The 18740-nt window shown below is 36.6% G+C and overlaps 1 protein-coding gene across 1 annotated transcript in view; it reads right to left on the bottom strand.

Annotated features, from left to right (window-relative positions):
* The window catches only part of PSMD1 (proteasome 26S subunit, non-ATPase 1), a 94610-nt gene that overhangs the window by 16776 nt on the left and 59094 nt on the right, over positions 1–18740 (bottom strand). The window contains exons 17-19 of the mRNA XM_027048041.2: positions 14263–14377; positions 9821–9937; positions 2386–2488 (exon numbers count right to left, since the gene is read on the bottom strand). Of these exons, the coding sequence (XP_026903842.1) occupies positions 2386–2488; positions 9821–9937; positions 14263–14377 (335 nt within the window). The remainder of the gene's footprint in view (positions 1–2385; positions 2489–9820; positions 9938–14262; positions 14378–18740) is intronic.

The following is an 18740-nucleotide window of genomic DNA, read 5'->3' as shown; positions in this document are numbered from 1 at the left end:
GAGAGTGAGAGCAAGAGAGGTAGCGCGCGTGTGCGAATGAAATAGAGAGAGAGAGAGAGAGAGAGAGAGAGAGAGAGAGAGAGAATGAGAATCTTAAGCAGGCCTGAGTTGCTTGACCTGAGCTGAAATCAAGAGTCACACACTCAACCGACTAACCAACCCAAGCACCCTTATTTTCCCCTAATTCTTAACAAACAACTCTGATATAGCAGAAACCAGCAAGAAACCGTAGTAGCTCTGAATGAACAAGTAAAGGGTTGTAGTGTAAAAGTACAAACTTCAAAAACTGCAGCTAAAAAATAAATGAATACATAGAAGATTATGGACTAGTAAAATGTTACTCCTAAACCCTACTTAAAAACCAATTATCCAAAGTAGCCAATCTCAAATGGCTACATACTGTATGATTCCAACTATACAATACTCTGGACAAGGAAAAACTAAAGCTACAGTGACAGTAAAAAGTTCAGGGGTTGCCAGGGACTGTGTGAAAGGAGGGAGAGATGAAAAGGTGGCATAGAGGATTTTTAGGACAGTGAAACTACTGTGTATGATGTAATGGCGGATATATATTTATGCATTTGTCAAAACTCATAGAAAGTGAACCTGAATGTGGGATGCTTGGGTGGCTCAGTCGGTTAAGCGTCCGACTCTTGATTTCAGCTCAGGTCACGATCCCAGGGTTGTGGGATCGAGTCCCATGTCAGGCTATGTTCTGAGCATGGAGTCTGCCTGGGATTCTCTTTCTCTCTCTCTGCCCCTCTCCCCACCTTGTGCACTCTTTCTCTCTAAAAATAAAAAAAAAAAAAATGAAATTAATGAAATTAAAAGAAAAAGAAAGTGAACCTGGATGTAAACTAGGGACTGATAAAATCCAGCCAATTAAGTGTCAAGCCGTAGTACAGATACCCAGGAAAAAGCAGCAGTAATTAAAAAAATGGTGATGAGCACTGAATCCATTCAAATATGGAACTAAGACTAAACTGTAAGAATTACAATTTCACAAGAGGATGTAAACATTATAAACCATGACAATATAAAAATATTAGAAGGCGATGAAGAATAAGGAAGAAGAAATGATGACATGTCAATGTCTGTATTATTGATATATGGGAGAGAATCGATACCACTGAGAACTGAAATGTTTTACTAAAGTACCTATGGAGTATTTTCCTTATTTATACACAGCTACAAAGAACTGTCTTTAAATTAAAAAGACACAAATAAATTGTGCCTTAACCACTAAAAGTTTAAGCAAAAAACTCTTTTTGGACAATGAAAACAAAACAAAAACCCCCATGTGACAATGGATTAAAAGAGAAGACTATCTGCCTCAAACATTTAGGAAAAAAAAACAAAACTAACTCCTGAGAAAAGAGAGAAAAAAGAGAGAAAAAGACAAGAGAGAAAAAGCAAATAAAAGATTTCAGCAAAATGAAAAGAATTTAGGGAGGAAAAAAAGTAGCATCAGCAAAGAAACACAAAAAGAAATCTCTGGCAAATATAATCAAGAAAACACTCTCAGCAAGTGAAAACCTAGAGAGACTAAGAAAACTTTAAAGACATAAAAGGACTGCAACTTCTTTTCCTGACCTCCTACAGAAATATACATGCAATTCTACTTGACCAAGAAACGACTGACTGTAGTAGCTATGGCTGAGAGTGTTTTCATTAGAAGCTATACAGATGGCTAATCAGTTTGAGAAAATATTCATTGAGTAACAGAACTGTTATGAAAACCTTGAGATACTATTCTTCACAGCTTTCAAATTAGCAAAGATCCAGGTACTAGAGCACAGGCTTCTACCTTGGAAGGGTAGCCTGTCTCTGACATCAAGCATAATGTAGAGGTGAAGAGCGTGAATTCAGGAGCTAGATGGCGGTTACACTCTGTATTTATTAGGTAAATATTCCATACATCCTATTTTAAGATGATTTGGCTGCTAGAATTTGTCTAAAACCTATTTTTTTTTCTCAAAATCTTTCCAGTGTCAACTTGTTTCAAATTGATATATACTAAGAAAATTAGAGAAAAAAAATCCATGCTGAGCACTTTATTAAGTGATAGGTACTGTTTTAAAAGCTTTACGTGGATTTTTAACCCTCCCAACACCACAAGGCAGACTTTACAAGACAAGAATATAAACATGGGGGAAAACTTCTCAAGGTTATACAGCTACTACTATAAAGGGCCTGGGACTCAAACCCTAACAGTCTGCACGCTTAACAACTCTACTAAAGTATTTCTATGAATTCTAGGCTCCACATTTTCTACAGGAATAATTTCCCCCAGACTCAATTTCTACTATGTCATAGAGCACATAGTTATTACTTCAATAGATTTAGTTTAAATAGATTAACACATCTGGAAGATTTAACATTTACCTGCATCCAGTATGCCCTGGGCCAAAATAGCGCCAAACTTGGCCATGACATCATCATGTTTATCATTGATAACTTTGGAATACAGCTGTCTGAACTGATTCACCTGTATGAACAAGAAAAAGAATTATAGTCAAATTCTATACATTTGCGGTGTCATTTCAGAACAGGGAATAGATTGCTCAAATTGTAATGAAACTTGAGTTCTGAATTTTACAACATTTAAAAAGAGAGAGAGATATAAACCAGACTTGAAAGCAGAAAAGTTCCATGGCTGAAATCATGGGTGTTATGACTTTTCTTGTGTGGGAGTACCAGTTCTGTTTTCAATTCTCATTCCACAGTGGATGATTCACACTCATGGGAATGCTGAATGCGATTTCATATCGCACCACGGTTAGTCAGTAGGCTTAAACAGTTCAAGCAAACACTGAGGACTTCATTGTACTGTGAATTACAGCTATTTTGCTTACCATAACCACTACTAGCAGGCATAGTCCTTCAATTCTATCTTCAAATAAACTACCCTTTACTGAAGTTGTGTGAGGTATATTTTGGATTTAGTGTATATGCACACGTATTAATTTTTGAGAACATGTCACAATAATTAGTCTCATCAAAAAAAACACCAAAATGGAACATGTGCTAACTTAGGATGGGATACCCAGTAATTTTGTTTGTTTCTTTATTCTTTTCTATATTTTCTAAAATTAATATATCTTACTTTTACAATTAAAAAAATAAAGTTTATAAAATAAATATTATCAATGTATTTGCGATTCCTTTAAATCTGTTTGGGTGACAACAAAGGAACTATTTTACGCTTCTTCCAGGTCTTACACTTCTCTGTTTTCCCACAAGTGCTTTTCAAGTGGTAGGCACCCAGGAAGTCTGCTTGTTCAAGAAGCACATAATCAGGGAGCTCCCCAAATCTGCCAAAAGCAGAAAATATTGAATTTGAGTTTCCTAATATAATGACTTTATCTGCATTACATATTCTTTCAGAATCTCTTCCCTTCTTCACTTGCCTTGGTCTTAGAGGCCACACTGTGCTACAGTGCAGGGTAATCTAGAATCAGACAACCCTGGCTTATAAATATCTCTGCTCCAATAAGCTGTTTAGGTAAGCTACTTAGATTTTATGAGCTCCAGTTTCGTCATCCCTACAGGGATTAGAGTGCCTACACCTTACACGGCTGCTGTTAGGACTACCTGATGTAAATATATATGTAATGTAATGTGTAAAAGGCATTTTTGACTTCAATAGCATGGCCATCCTACCATACTAGGGCAGAATCCTACCAGTCCCCCTTGACTATGATCTCGGCAACCTAATACTGCTAACAAAACAATATTCCTTAAACACGCTTCTCATTTTTTATTCACAGGCAGCAATAAAAGGTGATGGGAAAAACAATGAAGTCACTCTGCCAATACCTAGCAACTAACCATTAGTAAGCCATTTCTATCGGTCTTACTTTCTCTTAACTATAAAACCCAGCATGATTAGATCATTGTAAAATTCCCTTCTAGTTTTACAAATCCTAAGGTTTGATGCTTTTACTCTGGTTCAACAGGTCAAATTCCTTTGATTCTGAACTTATTTTAGATGAACACTTACATTACCTTATATAGGATGGAAATTTTATGTGCTAAAGGTTTATGAAATATGTCATGATCTTATAAAAAGAAACACTAGACAAAGCACTGTATGTACATTATGAGGAAGAATTTAAATATAAAACTACACCCAAAACAATAGGAAAACATTCAGTGACACTGAAAGATTGGTAAAAAAAAAATCAACACAAATGTATAACAGGATTATCCAATTACTATTAAGTACACTACTTAAAGAGCTACTTTTATGTTTATCATTTAAACATTTTCCCCCCCTCACATTTTATTACTTATGCAGCAGTAACTTAATTCTCATGTTTATGATTCTTCAGAAAGCATTATTGTTTTGGGGCACTGAGGTGGCTCAGTGGCTCAGCCACTGGGGTGGCTCAGTCAGTTGAGTGTCTGATTCTTGATTTCTGCTCAGGTCATAATCTTGTGTTTCATGAGTTGATGCCCTGTGTGAGGCTCCATACTGATGGTGTGGAGGCTGATTGGGATTCTCTCCCTCCCTCTCTCTCTGCCCCTCTGCTGCTCTGTCTCTCAAAATAAATAGATAGCTTAAAAAAATCTTAAAAAAATTATTTTAGTAGGTGAGGGCAGTTATCTTAAATTTGAAAGGCAAGTTTGAGATCATGTACTCCCTCTATTTACAGATGTGAAACTGAAGTAAGATGGGTGAAATGCCTGGATTGCTTATAATCACAAAAAAACTAATTGCAACCATAGTTAGGATCATGACTTTCTGCTTCAATTTCACTGTTATGCATAGTATGGCGCCCCCATATAAAGTAGAATTTGTGGGAGAAAAGCATATTTATTTCCCATTTTATATTATGATAATCTCACAGAAAAGACAATTAAACTCTAGGCAATCCTGTGATCCATGCTTTCTACTGGGCATGATTATCTAAAAACCTACCTTTTCCAAATTCATGCATTTTTAACATTCATCATATTTTTAACTCTATACTTTATACGGCTGGGGGGGGGGTGGGAAATCATTCTCAGAAAAAAAAATGGGGAGAAGGGAATAAAGTTTTTTGGGGTCATTTCTGTTGGTACTTATCACCTGGGAATGTCTCCTTTCAATTTTCTTCTATTTTGCCAAATACAGAAATAAAGCAGCACATTGGCGATCAGTTTTAAAGTTGTTTTTCTTTTCTTTTCCATGAGATTTCATCTCCTCTTATGACTTAAACTAGAGGTCTATAACTCCTTCCATGAAATCCTTGAGGCCAGATGAATTTTGGAATTCAGAATTCAGAAAGATAGCATTATACATATACCCTACATTATGCAATACTCTCAATGGAGCATGGGGGCAATAAGTTATAATCAAACAAATTAATATTTTAAAAGCAGCTAAATGACTGAATATTAACACTAAATGGGATAAAGGCTATAGATGAGTTCATATTAGGTCAAGTTCTGCAGCCAAGTGAGTCCTTAAAAATTTTTTAATTTTTATGTTTTTGATGGAGCAAAATAGTGCATGAGTGGGGAAGGGGGAGGGGCAGAGAGAGAGAGAGAGGTAAGGACAGAATCCCCAGCACTTAAGCTCCATGCTCAGCAGGAAACCCGATGCAGGGCTCGACCCCACCAATGTGAGATCATGACCTGAGCTGAAATCAAGAGTCGAACGCTTAACTCACTGAGCCACCCAGATGCCCCCCAAATTGAGTCCTTAAAAATAAACAAACCTCTCTTCAATTTTCAGAGCTTTTTAGATTTTGGAACTGCAGATAATGGGCTATGACTTATATAATTTCTTTGTGGCTAGTCCCAAATCTCTTTGGTTCTGACTTTTTTCCTATGCTCTTATCTTATTTCCAGCTGACTTGCTAACATCTCAAACTCAACATGCTTAAAACAAAAAATGATCTTTATTCTTCTTTCAAGATATTGTCAATGCTACCATGATTTCCCCATTATCAATATGCCAAATGATGTTTTTAGCTCCCTTCGTAATTTTATGAGTATTATTTTGCTTATGGTAGTTGCTTGCAGCCCTTTCTTTATATTACCACTGAAACTATTAGAGTCCAAGTTCCTACCTAAGGTGACAGTATGGTAATATATATTATTACTTATAGATGTGTTATGCTGTAAACTATCACCTTATAATACAAAATTTCATTCTTATAATTTCATCCTATAGAAGTTTAAACTTTCTCCATAGAAATACTTCTAGGTTACTATGATATTTCACAAAAGCCTCGTCTACTTAAATAGTGATTTTAGAACTGCAAAAGCTTATCAAGCTTGGCCAAACATGATCCTACTGCCAAAAATGTACCTGTCAGTGGTGGGAGAAGCTTTCCCCCAGCAGGTAACCTCAGGCCAGGGGATATTAGGCCAGGAAGAGCACCAAATATTTTATTCCTACACTGTGATATTTTTATCTGATTCTATATATGATAATATGTATGTGTTCAAAAATGCTAAAGGTAGATTTCATTTAATAAGGAAAATAAAAGATAGATCCTTCATAAAGAGTAGAGTTGGGTTCTTCAGAGAAAATAGTTCCAAGGACGTATAAAAGTACATTATTCTAGTTAAATGGTTCTGAGTCTGGTGTAAAGGCTTTTTAAATTGGGTTTGTAATCACCCAGGGGTATATGCATGTTCCTGGGTCTACATTGGTGAGAGTGAGTGAGCAAAAAACCAGCAGAAGAAAAGCAAAGATGCACTGGGATTACTTAAACCAAAACCATAACGTATCAAACTAAGCATTAAGACAGCATTCTGTAAATGGATGTGATGTATATCATGATTACATAAAACATTTCCTTTGGAACGTCTCATTGTGCATTTCATAAACTGAGAAACGTCCCTTTTGGATTCCTTTGAGGGGTGGTTATAGTTTGATGAAATTAGCACTTGATCTCCACTTTACTTCCACTTTATTTCATGCACCAGTTTGCAACCTTGTGACTAGGACTCATAATCTTGAGAACTTCTCTTCAAGCTTAACAGCTTTTTCTTTTCAGCAAAATGTCACATATCACTCCAAAAGAATCTCAAGTTGTCTTGTTAGCAATTATCAGATAAAAGAGAAATGATATAAATGACAGTCCACAAAAGTCTTTACTGCATGCTTAATAGCAGAAAACAATGAAATAGAACTTAAATTTTAGAATTCATGAGCTAAGTAACAGTTTCCCTCTAAGGAATAACGTTTCCTGAAAACTGGAGCTTTATACTGCCCTACACAGCTTTGCTTTCATAGTTGGCAGGGTATACATTTAACTTTCCCTGTGGAGTTTATATTAATGGCAATGGCTACCAGCTCTAACTGCATTTCAACATTCTTAATCAATACTCAGGATTCTGGTACAATCTGAAGATGGAAGTGTGCCCCATGTATTCACATCAGCTAAGACTTGGTTCAACAGTATTTTATGGAATGATTTTAAAAATGCGAATTAAATTCTGTATTTTTTCACTTTTTCTAAATGTGAGAAAGTTTTATTTATTAGAATAAATAGTTGAATGCTTTTTCAAACTACACAGCCTATATCCTACCCCACCCCCATTCCAAAGGACTCTGCCATTGTTGGTGCAGAGTTTATGATTGAAAAATCAACAAAATCCTACAGCAGAGGATGGAAAGATAGTAAAACATTTGTCTTGTTCACAATACAAATAACATGAAAGCAACATGCAAGGTCAAAGTGGATAAGTATCTATATATTACTATTAGGGGAGGTGCATTCCATGGCCTAAACTTTCTTCTTTAATGACATTACTCAGTTGGATAACCTCCAGCTGATAAAGCTCAGAAGATCAAAAACAGAAATAAAAGATGTGAAAACTATTCATACTATAACTGCTATATTTAAAAATAAAAACCAAAAAGAAATGCAGACTCTTTGAAAAGATGTTTATGTTTTAAAAGATATAATATATGAAGTAATATATTATTAAAACAGAATGAGAAGTTAGATTCTATTTTTGCAATAATACAATTTTTGGAAGTCTTATGAATTATTTTGACAGAAAGAGCAGGACTGGATAAATGAAATAAAAATGACAGCAAATGCTTAGAAATAGAAATCTATTAAACAAAGTTTCACAAAATGAGAATGAATAATCCAGCATCGATGAGTTCTGGCAATTCTTCTCTTCTCCACCCGCCCCATCAATCTACTTTGCTGAAAATGAGGATGTTCTACACTTGGCAGATGAGGCAGAAGACAGTATACTAATGGTTTTTCCACTTGTTAATTTTGACTGTTTCTCAAAGAGAAGCAAAATTAACACAAAACTATTAAATACCCTAATTTCAAGTTAACGAAAAGATCTGAAATTAGTGCATAAGCTCTACACATCTACTTAATATAGTAAACGTGGTAAGTTATAGTACACGTGAATAAGATCTACGCATTTTCTGTTTCTGAACAAAGCGAAACGTTTTGGCTGAGGTGCCAATTTACATTAGATATTATACTCTTAACATGATGTCTAGGGGATTGTCATGAGGAAATTTTAAAATAGATGTCTCTGTGAGGGGAGTCATCCACAGGCTCTATCTGAGAAAACGGGACTGCAGGATATGTGAAGGGGATTTCTGTGGGTCTTTCCCCCTCACTCCAAGCCTAAAGATGGGCTTCAGAGGGATCACTTAGAGAGCTTAATATGATCAGTGGTCACTGTGCATTGACATCTGACATGAAAAATAGGAGGCATTAGCTATCGATTGAGGTACTAGTGGAGAGGGAGTAGGACGAAGAGGAGGGAAAGGAAGACAGAGAGGAGGGAGATGAAGCTGCACTAAGAGCCATACTTCCAGCTACAAGGGTAAATATGCAGGACTGCCTATGTGAACAGAAGGGGTCAAGAGGGAAAGAAGGCCATCCTGCAGCCATGTGAAACTCTGCCCAAAAGATCACCCAGGAGGGAAGTGACACTCTAAGAGAGTCTGGATGTACTCATTTTCCTTCCTTTTTTTTTTTTTTTTAAAGTTTATTTATTTTGGGGCACCCAGGTGGCTCAGTTGGTTGAGTGTGTGACTTCAGCTCAGGTCATGATCTTGTGGTTTGTGAGTTTGAGCCCCGTGTCGGGCTGTGCGCTGACAGCTCAGAGCCTGGAGCCTGCTTCGAATTCTGTGTCTTTCTCTCTCTGCCCCTCCCCTGCTCATACTCTCTCAAGAATAAATAAAAATGTTAAAAATTAAAAAAAAATAAAGTTTATTTATTTTGAGAGACAGAGAGATAGTGAGCAGGAGAGGGGGAGACAGAATCCCAAGCAGGCTCTGTGTTGCCAGCACAGAGCCCAACACGGGGCTCGATCTCACGAACTATGAAATCATGACCTGAGCCAAAATCAAGAGTCAGGTGCTTAACCAACTAAGCCATCCAGGTGCCCCTGGATGTACTCATTTTCTAAACTGAGACTGGATATATCATATAAAGTGAATGTAAGACTTTTTATTATCTTAGAAAGATGGGATCAAAAACTCATGGACCACCTGAGTTTGCATCCTGTATCAGAGGAACAATTATCCTACTAAATACATTTTAAAAGGACAGCAGGAGGCAAAAATTAAAGTTCATTTTTATGATTTCATCAATCTGTAAGTTTTAATTTTTCAATTATGGCTATATAGCTGAATTAACAAACTGACTATACATCTGTAAAAAATGCACTTAGGGAGTATTACTACATATTTAAAGTTTCCCCATTCTCACACCTTTTTACTTCCTGTGAGTTCAGTGTTCATTATATTTGAGTTACAAATGTCCTTAAAAGAACATAGGTTACTAAAGAAAAGCCTGCACCAGCTCTCTTCTACAGAGTTTTTTTGTTTGCTTACCTTTGGACAAGTGATTTCCGTCTGCTGGATCATGATGAGAGCTGAAGCTATAAGAGCTCCTTGCCTCACATAGTTCACAGGATCATTTGTCATTGGTTCTAGCAAATTAATTGCCTCCTGAAAGCATTAAAAAAACTTTAAATAAAGCTGGTATCGCTGGATTTTCAAATTAGTTACTGTCATTCTAAGTCAGTATTTTCATCTAACATTGTAATAAGTTCATTAAAGACTACCTGGAACTGAGTATGCTTTAAGTTTCAATACAATTGATGGTAAGTGCAAAGAAAGCTTATAGAACACAAGCGCTCCTGTTGTGAAGTAAAAGAAGTCAAAAACAAAGTAACAGAAAATGAGATTAATGTTTGATAAACACCTATTATTTTCCAAGCACAGCACTATTTTATATGTGTTATCCCATATAGTTCTATTAATCCCAAAACAAACAAACAAAAAACCCACAACATAAAACCATCTTTATAAACAAAGAAACAGAGTAAGAAAGGTTAAGAAATTTGCCCAAAGTCACACAAGTAGAATGACTCCAGGCTAGTCTGACCCCAAAGCCTGGATTAAGTATCCAACTTCCTTCAAATACTAGGGTAAGGTAATGTCTTTGATGATTTTATAAGACCTAACTTAAAAAATTAAATTGATATTTAGCAGGATTTCCCTAAAATCATATTCTTCAGAATAATCAGTCCTATGAAAAAAAGGATTCCTTGGTGAAATAAGTTTGGGAGTTCCTGTGTACTATATATCACCCCCTCTTACAGATTCAAAATATATACTGCTTATCAAATACTCTACAAATGTACATATCCTAGCAAAAGCTCCAAAAAGCCTTATTAAAGAAATCACTTGAACTTTGTATTTGTCCACTGTATTTGACCAAGAACTCTTTTGCCCTACTAACTTCTATTAACACCCTGTGGAACCTTAGTTAAGTGCCACGTTATAACATTCCTTCTAAGGTCCTTGGTAGGTATAAATCTAGAGGAACAGAGAAATGGGTTTACAAGATAATCAAACTGATTTCTTAATATAATATACCATTTCTTAAATATCCTTTGTTTCAAGGCCAAGGAAAGAAAAAGTTAAATCCTTTTTCTTGGGAAAACAATTTCAGTTTTCTTTACATGTGGATTTATTTATTTATTTTAAATCAGTGCTGTTAACAGATACTGTACACACCAGGTAAGTGTATTCTTTCTCCCCATTTCACTGAAAAATGTCATGACATTATGCAGAGGAGTAAGTTTTTCGACTATTACTTATAATGTTGGCAATACTGTTTCTAAGATAGTCATGATACAAATATAACCAAATTTCCAGCTTGTAAGTTAAAAGACACTAACTTGGTCTTTGAACTATGTGATATAACCTCAACGATAGATATTTTAGAATAAACAGGTGTTTCAGGTTTTTAAGAACCAAACATAAAGCACCAAACCTTGGTCAGATAGGTACTGATATGGAGACCACACAAACTATCTAGAAACAAAGCAGACTTGCTTAGTAGGAGTAATAAAAATTTCTCATTGAATTAACTTGTTCAGATGCTGTGTCTCAAACAACATTTGCTCCTAGATATCATATTAAGGTTAGAATAATCTGGAAAGAAAAAAAATCTAATTTAAAATATTTAACTTATGAGGCCTGCCATAAATGTCTACTGAAGACCTGAGGGAGAAAATACTTTGAAAAACATCTATATTTTTCCTTTGTTTACAGATGTATCCCAGGAAAAAAAAAATGAAGGCCAATTTCTATAAACTGTATTTTATATACTCAATGATATTTGTATATTATTAAAAAAAATTTTTTTTTGAGAGAGAGAGAGAAAGACATCACATGTGACTGGGGGAGAGGGGCAGAGGGAGACAGAATCTTAAGCAGGTGCCATACTCAGGGCGGAGCCCAATGTGGGGCTTGATCCCGTGACCTGGGATCCCATGATCTCATGACCTGAGATGAAATCAAGAGTCAGATGCTCAACCAACTGAGCCACCCAGGTGCCCCTACCCAATGATATTTCCAATAAAACTGCAGATATATTCTCATGTAAGAAATCTCCCCCAAAAGAAACAAAATCATTTTAAAAACAAATCTCTGTGATGACAGACTATGTCCAACTTGTTCACTATCATATCCTTAAATGATCTCCACCCCATCATTGATTTTTTTAAATTAAAATTTTTTGTGTTTATTTTTGAGAGAGAGAGCACGCGTGTGCGTGCATGAGTGGGGGAGGGGCAGAGAAGAGCGAGGCACAGAATCTGAAGCAGGTTCCAGGCTCTGAGCTGTCAGCACAGAGCCTGACACAGGGCTTGAACTCATGAAAAGTGAGATCATGTCCTGAGCTGAAGTTGGACTATTAACCAACTGAGCCACCCAGGCCCCCCAGCCCCCAATCACTGGTTTGACAAATATTTACTGAAACCTACTGTGTGCCAGGTCTGACCTTAGATTCCAGCAATGAACATTGTGTTCTCAGGGACCTTACAATTCAGTGGAGAGGAGATAGACAACAAATAAATAGGTGTAAAAATATGCTGGGTGGTGGTAAGTGCCATGATGAAAAATAAAGCAGGGTAAGGAGATGAATGAGAAATACTGCAAGGGAATGTTTCTCTATAAATTTTTATGTAATTCTTGTCACATGTAGTGAAAATGCCCATATTAATTCCTAGCTTCAGTAACATTTTACAGGACTAGGAAAAGTTATTAGTATCCAATATTAATACCCTTTATTTGAGAAAAAGTCAAGCAAATTAAAATTTAATTCCTGGATCAATCAATAAATACCTATGTTTTATTTTATCTAGTTTGGACAACAGAGGATAAAAAAATGATTCCTTCTGGGGCACTGGGGTGGCTCAGCTGAGTGTATGACTAGCTCAGGTCACGATCTCATGGTTTGTGAGTTCGAGCCCCACATCAGGCTTGCTGCTGTCAACACAGAGCTTGCTTTGGATCCTTTGTCTCCCTCTTTCTCTGCCCCTCTCCGCTCATGCTCTCTCTCAAAAATGAATAAACATTCAAAGTGTTCTCCTTCTCTCTGATGTAAAGACATCAGAAGCATACCCTAATTATGTTCTTGTTCTAGATGTTCTCATTCTCGTTATGTTTGTGTTCCCTCATGCACTCCATTAAAACAAAAAAGTTTGGGGTGCCTGAGTGTCTCAGTCCTTAAGCATCTGACTTCGGCTCAGGTCATGATCTCACAGTTCGTGAGTTTGAGTCCCAGGTCCAGTGAGCTCGAGCTCTGCTTCAGGGGAGCCCTGCTTCTCTCCCTCTCTGCCCCTTGCTCATTTGCACCCTCTCTCTCTCAAAAAAAAAAAGGAAAAAAAAAGTGTAGCTTGGGGCAGTGGTCAAGGTGTGTCCGTCTATGTTATGAAAGGCAAAAAATGTTATGATTAGGTCACTGCTATAAATCAAGAATACTTGTTTAAGCAATAGTGCATTTCTTTATGAATCTCATGATAAACTGTACTTTCCAATCATCTACTTATCTAACCCAACTCCTTATTTTGTCACTTTTGAGAACTTAACAAATATCAGGTTATCTGTTATGTTTGTGAGGAGAGATCAGGCAAATGGCACTTAAAGTGATTTGTTTAAAGTAAAACAAAAAAAGAAATCAAAGTGGATTGATTTTGGTGCTCTTATATGAGAATTTTGATTCTCTATCAAAATCATGAAAATTAAACATGTAAATCTACTAATCATGAAAATTAAACATGTAAATTACCATTTAAAATGACCAAATTCTTTAAAGAAAAAAGTATTTTATCTTTTTCTTTTTTGAAAGAAATCAATGCTCTCAAAGAGAAATTCAACAGCATGTCTCCATTATAGCCACCCCATGGAATGTGGTTTGTTCTATTTTAATTTTAATTTTTTTTTTTTTTTTTTAAATTTAAATAATCTCTGGGGCACCTGGGTGGCTTAGTCAGTTAAGTGTCCAACTCTGGCTCAGGTCATGATCTCATGGTTCCTGAGTTTGAGCCCTGCGTCGGGCTCTATGCTGACAGCTCAGAGCCTGGAGCCTGCTTCAGATTCTATGCCCCCTTCTCTCTCTGCTCCTCCCCTCCTTGAGCTCTGTCTCTCTCTCTCAAAAAATAAACAAACAGTAAAAAAAATTAAAAAAAAAAATGTAAGTACTCTCTATACCCAACACGGGGCTCAACTCATGACCCCGAGATCAAGAGTTACACACTCTTCCAACTGAGCCAGGTAGGCTCCCCTGGTTTGTTCATAACTGGCTTTGAGCAATCCAGCATAGTAAAGTGAGGAAGGAAGTTCTGGTAAGCTTTGTGAGGCAAGTTTACTCTTACAGATCACACCACACTTGTATTTTTGCAGCGGATGCATAAACTTCTCTGTGAGGGAAAACAGTCTGGTGCCAGGAAAGAACTGACCCCACCGGCTTTGGACTTTACCTTGTTTCCGGTACCAGCACAGCAGATGCCTAGGGCCATAGCAGCTCCATAACGCACGTGAGGATTGTAACTCTCTGACAACAATGAAACAACGCTGGGGCACTGTTCGGGGGTCCTGAGAAGAATAGAGAAAGTGAAGACAGTGTTATAGGTAAAATATTCTAAATCAAGATGGAAGAATTTTAACCAAATTTTTTTTAACTTATGGAAAACAGTAATTATTTCACACAGAAGTCGGAGAATTAAAAATCCACGGAATTCCAATTATTGATATTAAAAATCTATCTTCAATATTCAGAGTACACAAAGAAAGTGGAACGGATCAGTGATTCCTCAACCATAGCTCTGCCTTAGAGCATTACAGTCATTCCCTCATGCCTCCTCCATTGTGGAAACTAACCATGGGGAGCACACAATGCTCTACATCAATTCTTGTATTTCCTGCTTACTGTGTTTTGTTTCAGAAGACAAAAGTTGTTACAGAGACTCCGTATGTTTCCAAAGTGGAACACAAGATTTGAGTCACCCAGTATTACTGATTGAATATAAAATTGGTAAATATGCCTTAATAATGAAAAAATTCTGTTTTCAATTATTTTTGTGTTGGTAAGAACAGAAACTGTTCTCTTCTCATCCTCTTCATATACTTCGGCCAAGACCAAAAAAATAGGATGACCCTGACTAATGAAGTACCTGACTCATTAAAAGACTACCCTGTTATAGTGGTTACTCTTTAGGGGGCAGCAGGATAGGGGTAGTAACTAGAAGTGAGTGTAAGGGGAATGTATGGGAGGCTTATAATGATCTTGAACTGGGTGTGTGTTATACACAGTGTTTGTTCAGTTGTGAAAATTCATGAAGCTGTTGGCTGATTATGTGCATATTTTTGGATATTATATTCAATAACAACTTAAAAAAACACTACCATATACTACACTTAATAAAAATCTTTTAAAAGACTATCTTGTTGTGAATGAAACAGTAATTACCTACAGACCAATTAAAATCTATAACTCTGTTTGAACTATCCTCTAGCCTCAAATTCTAGTAAGTGGCAAACTCAAATTTCAAATGCAAAAGAGGCAAATTGATGAAAACCATCCAGAAAAGTGGAATTTTGCTACAAGAGAAAGTTGGATTATTTACTGCTTACAACAGAGTCCATCATTCTTTCTCGAAAATGTTCTCAGTTTGACTAAGTTTCCTAGTAGGAATAATCTGTAAATAATACTAATGGCAACACCATGGAGAAAAAGTTTGGGGCTGTGAAAGATTCAGTGTACTAGGAAATAGAAGATCTGGGTTCTAGTCCTAGTTTTGCTAATTTCTTAATATGTGACATTAGGCAAGTCACTTTCTTCTTTTTGTAATTACAGATAACTTTAAAAAAAAATTTTTTTTTTTAACGTTTATTTACTTTTGAGACAGAGAGAGACAGAGCATGAACGGGGGAGGGTCAGAGAGAGAGGGAGACACAGAATCTGAAACAGGCTCCAGGCTCTAAGCTGTCAGCACAGAGCCCGACGCGGGGCTCAAACTCACAAACTGTGAGATCATGACCTGAGGTGAAATCGGACGCTTAACCAACTGAGCCACCCAGGCGCTCCGATAACTTTTCTTTTTGCAGGAGTAATATAAAAAACAAAATGAGCAAATAATTAAAAATATAGTAATAACATACATACCTTCAGTTAATGCATAGTGACATAAATAACAATATGTTACATAAAAGGAAGCCATAAAGTCAGAAACCCATGTTCCAGTTCCTGTTTTGTCTCTAAATAGCCAGGATAATTTAGACAAGATTCAATGAACCAAACATTCTGGGCTTCCTTTCTATGTATGAAAAAAGAAAAATGGGACTAGAAGTTCCATAATGTCTGTCCCACTTTACAATTAGCTTTGGTTCATAGCTTTTAATGAACCAAACATCAAAGGTTTTCAATGTTCATTATTACAGGACATTTCTTCAATGAGAAATATTCCTATGAGACTTAAAGTGGTATTATACCAATGCGTTGTTGGAGAGTCATTCTGCAACTTACAGTTTACTTTTATTTTTTATTTTTCACTCCTATTAGGCTAAGAACTTAGAGCTCTGTCCATAACTCGATACTAAAATTCTCTGACCAACTCAAGGATTCTGTCACCAAATTAATTACAAATAAAACCAACTCAAGACTGCACATATCCCAAGGGCTAATACTGTGTTTTCTATATATTTTATTTTCCATAAATTATTAGCAGAGTGCTTACTAAAGACAAAATAATTTTTATTATTTAGTAAAATGTAAAGGGAACCAAGATAAATTTATAGTTACAGACTTAAACAGTAAGTATTTTTACTAGGTTCAAAGCCTAATGGTTAATTAACCTCTGGCAGAGGGTGGGGTGGGGGTGGGGGCGGGAATCAAACCCTTCCCTGTTCCCTTGCCCTCTGAAGTTTATAATTTAGCTGCATAATCAAAAAAAGGGAAAGTTAACAAGTACCTGTGCTGCCCCATTAGGGCTAACTGAGTGTCTTAATTTTATTGTGCTTTAAAGTTCTCAGTAGGGAGACCACACAGAGGACTAGGTAAAGCCTGCTTGAAAAAATGAAACACCAGTTGAAATAGGTACCTAATTCTTTTTTTTAAGGTTTATTTATTTATTTGTGGGGAGGGGCAGAGAGAGAGAGAGAGAAAGAAAGAGAGAGAGAGAAAGAGAGAGTCTCAAGCAGGCTCCGCACTGTCAGTGCAGTGGCCAATGCAGGGCTCAAACTCAGGAACCATGAGATCATGACCTGAGCCAGTTGGACATTAACCATTTGAGCCACCCAAGTGCTCCAGTACCTAATTCTAATTTGTTGTTTCAGTACAATTTCTTGGCTTGTAGTCAACAGTCAACTTGCCAACTTTATTATCTATACAAACTTACCGTAGAGCAGGAACTATGCAAGGGCATATGCACAAGCCACTGCTATATCATCTGATCATACATGCATATATGAACTCCTTTCTCTCAACATACTGGCTGTTAACTACTGTTTCTTTACTGAATATTTTGTGTAACCTCAACATCAAATCATATTAATAAATCAAATGTTTTCAAGAATATGGTGTCTTTTTTCTAATCTTTCACTAGAGAAGGAAAAATACAGCAATATAAGTATATAGGCAGAAACACTGTTCTATGCACATGGGGTTTATCACACTGGCAATCTGCTGAGGCCATAAACCTCAGGGTAGTCCTTCGGTATAACTGTGAATTTATAATTCTCACTAGGTTAAGTGCCATAGGAATAACATAATGACAAAGGAATTAAGAATACAGGGGCGTCTGGGTGGCTCAACCTGTTAAGTGTCTGACTTTGGCTCCAGTCATGATCTCACAGTTGGTGAGTTCAAGCCCCACATGGGGCTCTCTGCTGTCAGCGTGGAGCCTGCTTCAGATCCTCTGTCCCCTTTCCCTTTTGCCCTTCCCCTGCTCTCTCTCAAAAACTAAACTTTAAAAAAGAATTAAAAAAAAAAAAAAAGATATACACTCTGTTACCCCAAATAGTCAAAGTAATGTTGAAAAGGAAAATCAAAACTGGAGGAATCACAATTCTGGACTTTACACTGCATTACAAAACTCTAATCATCAAGACAGTATGGTACTGGTACAAAAACAGACACATAGATCAATGGAATAGAATAGAGAACCCAGAAATGGACTCACGTATGTATGGCCAATTAATCATCAACAAAGCAGGAAAGAATATCCAATGGAAAAAAGACAGCCTCTTCAGGAAATGGTGTTGGGAAAACTGGACACCAACATGCAGAAGAATGAACCTAAACCACTTTCTTACACCATACACAAAAATAAACTCAAAATGGATGAAAGACCTAAATATAAGACAGGAAACCATCAAAATCCTACAGAAGAAAACAGGCAACAATCTCTTTGACCTCGGCCGCAGGAATTTCTTACTAGACATGTTGCCTGGAGGCAAGGGAAACAAAGCAAAAATGAACTACTGGGACCTCATCAAGATAAAAAGCTTCTGCACAGCAAAGGAAACAATCAGCAAAACTAAAAGGCAACCACAGGAATGAGAGAAGATATTTGCAAATGACATATCAGATAAAGGGTTAGTATCCAAAATCTAAAAAGAAGTTATCAAACTCAACACCCAAAAAATGAGTAATCCAGTAAAGAAATGGGCAAAAGACATGAACAGACACTTCGAAAGAAGACATCCAGATGGCTAACAGATACATGAAAAGATAGTCAACATCACTCATCATCAGGGAAATACAAATCAAAACCACAATGAGATATTACCTCACACCTGTCAGAATGGCTAAAATTAACAACTCAGGCAACAATAGATGTTGGCAAGGATGCGGAGAAAGGGGAACACTTTCGCACTGCTGGTGGGAATGCAAACTGGAAATACAGCCACCCTGGAAAACAGTATGGAGGTTCCTCAAAAAATTAAAAATAGAACTACC

This window comes from Acinonyx jubatus, chromosome C1, assembly GCF_027475565.1.
Source record: "Acinonyx jubatus isolate Ajub_Pintada_27869175 chromosome C1, VMU_Ajub_asm_v1.0, whole genome shotgun sequence".
In the NCBI taxonomy this organism is placed as follows: domain Eukaryota; kingdom Metazoa; phylum Chordata; class Mammalia; order Carnivora; family Felidae; genus Acinonyx; species Acinonyx jubatus.
This window is presented reverse-complemented; position numbering and strand designations above follow the sequence as displayed.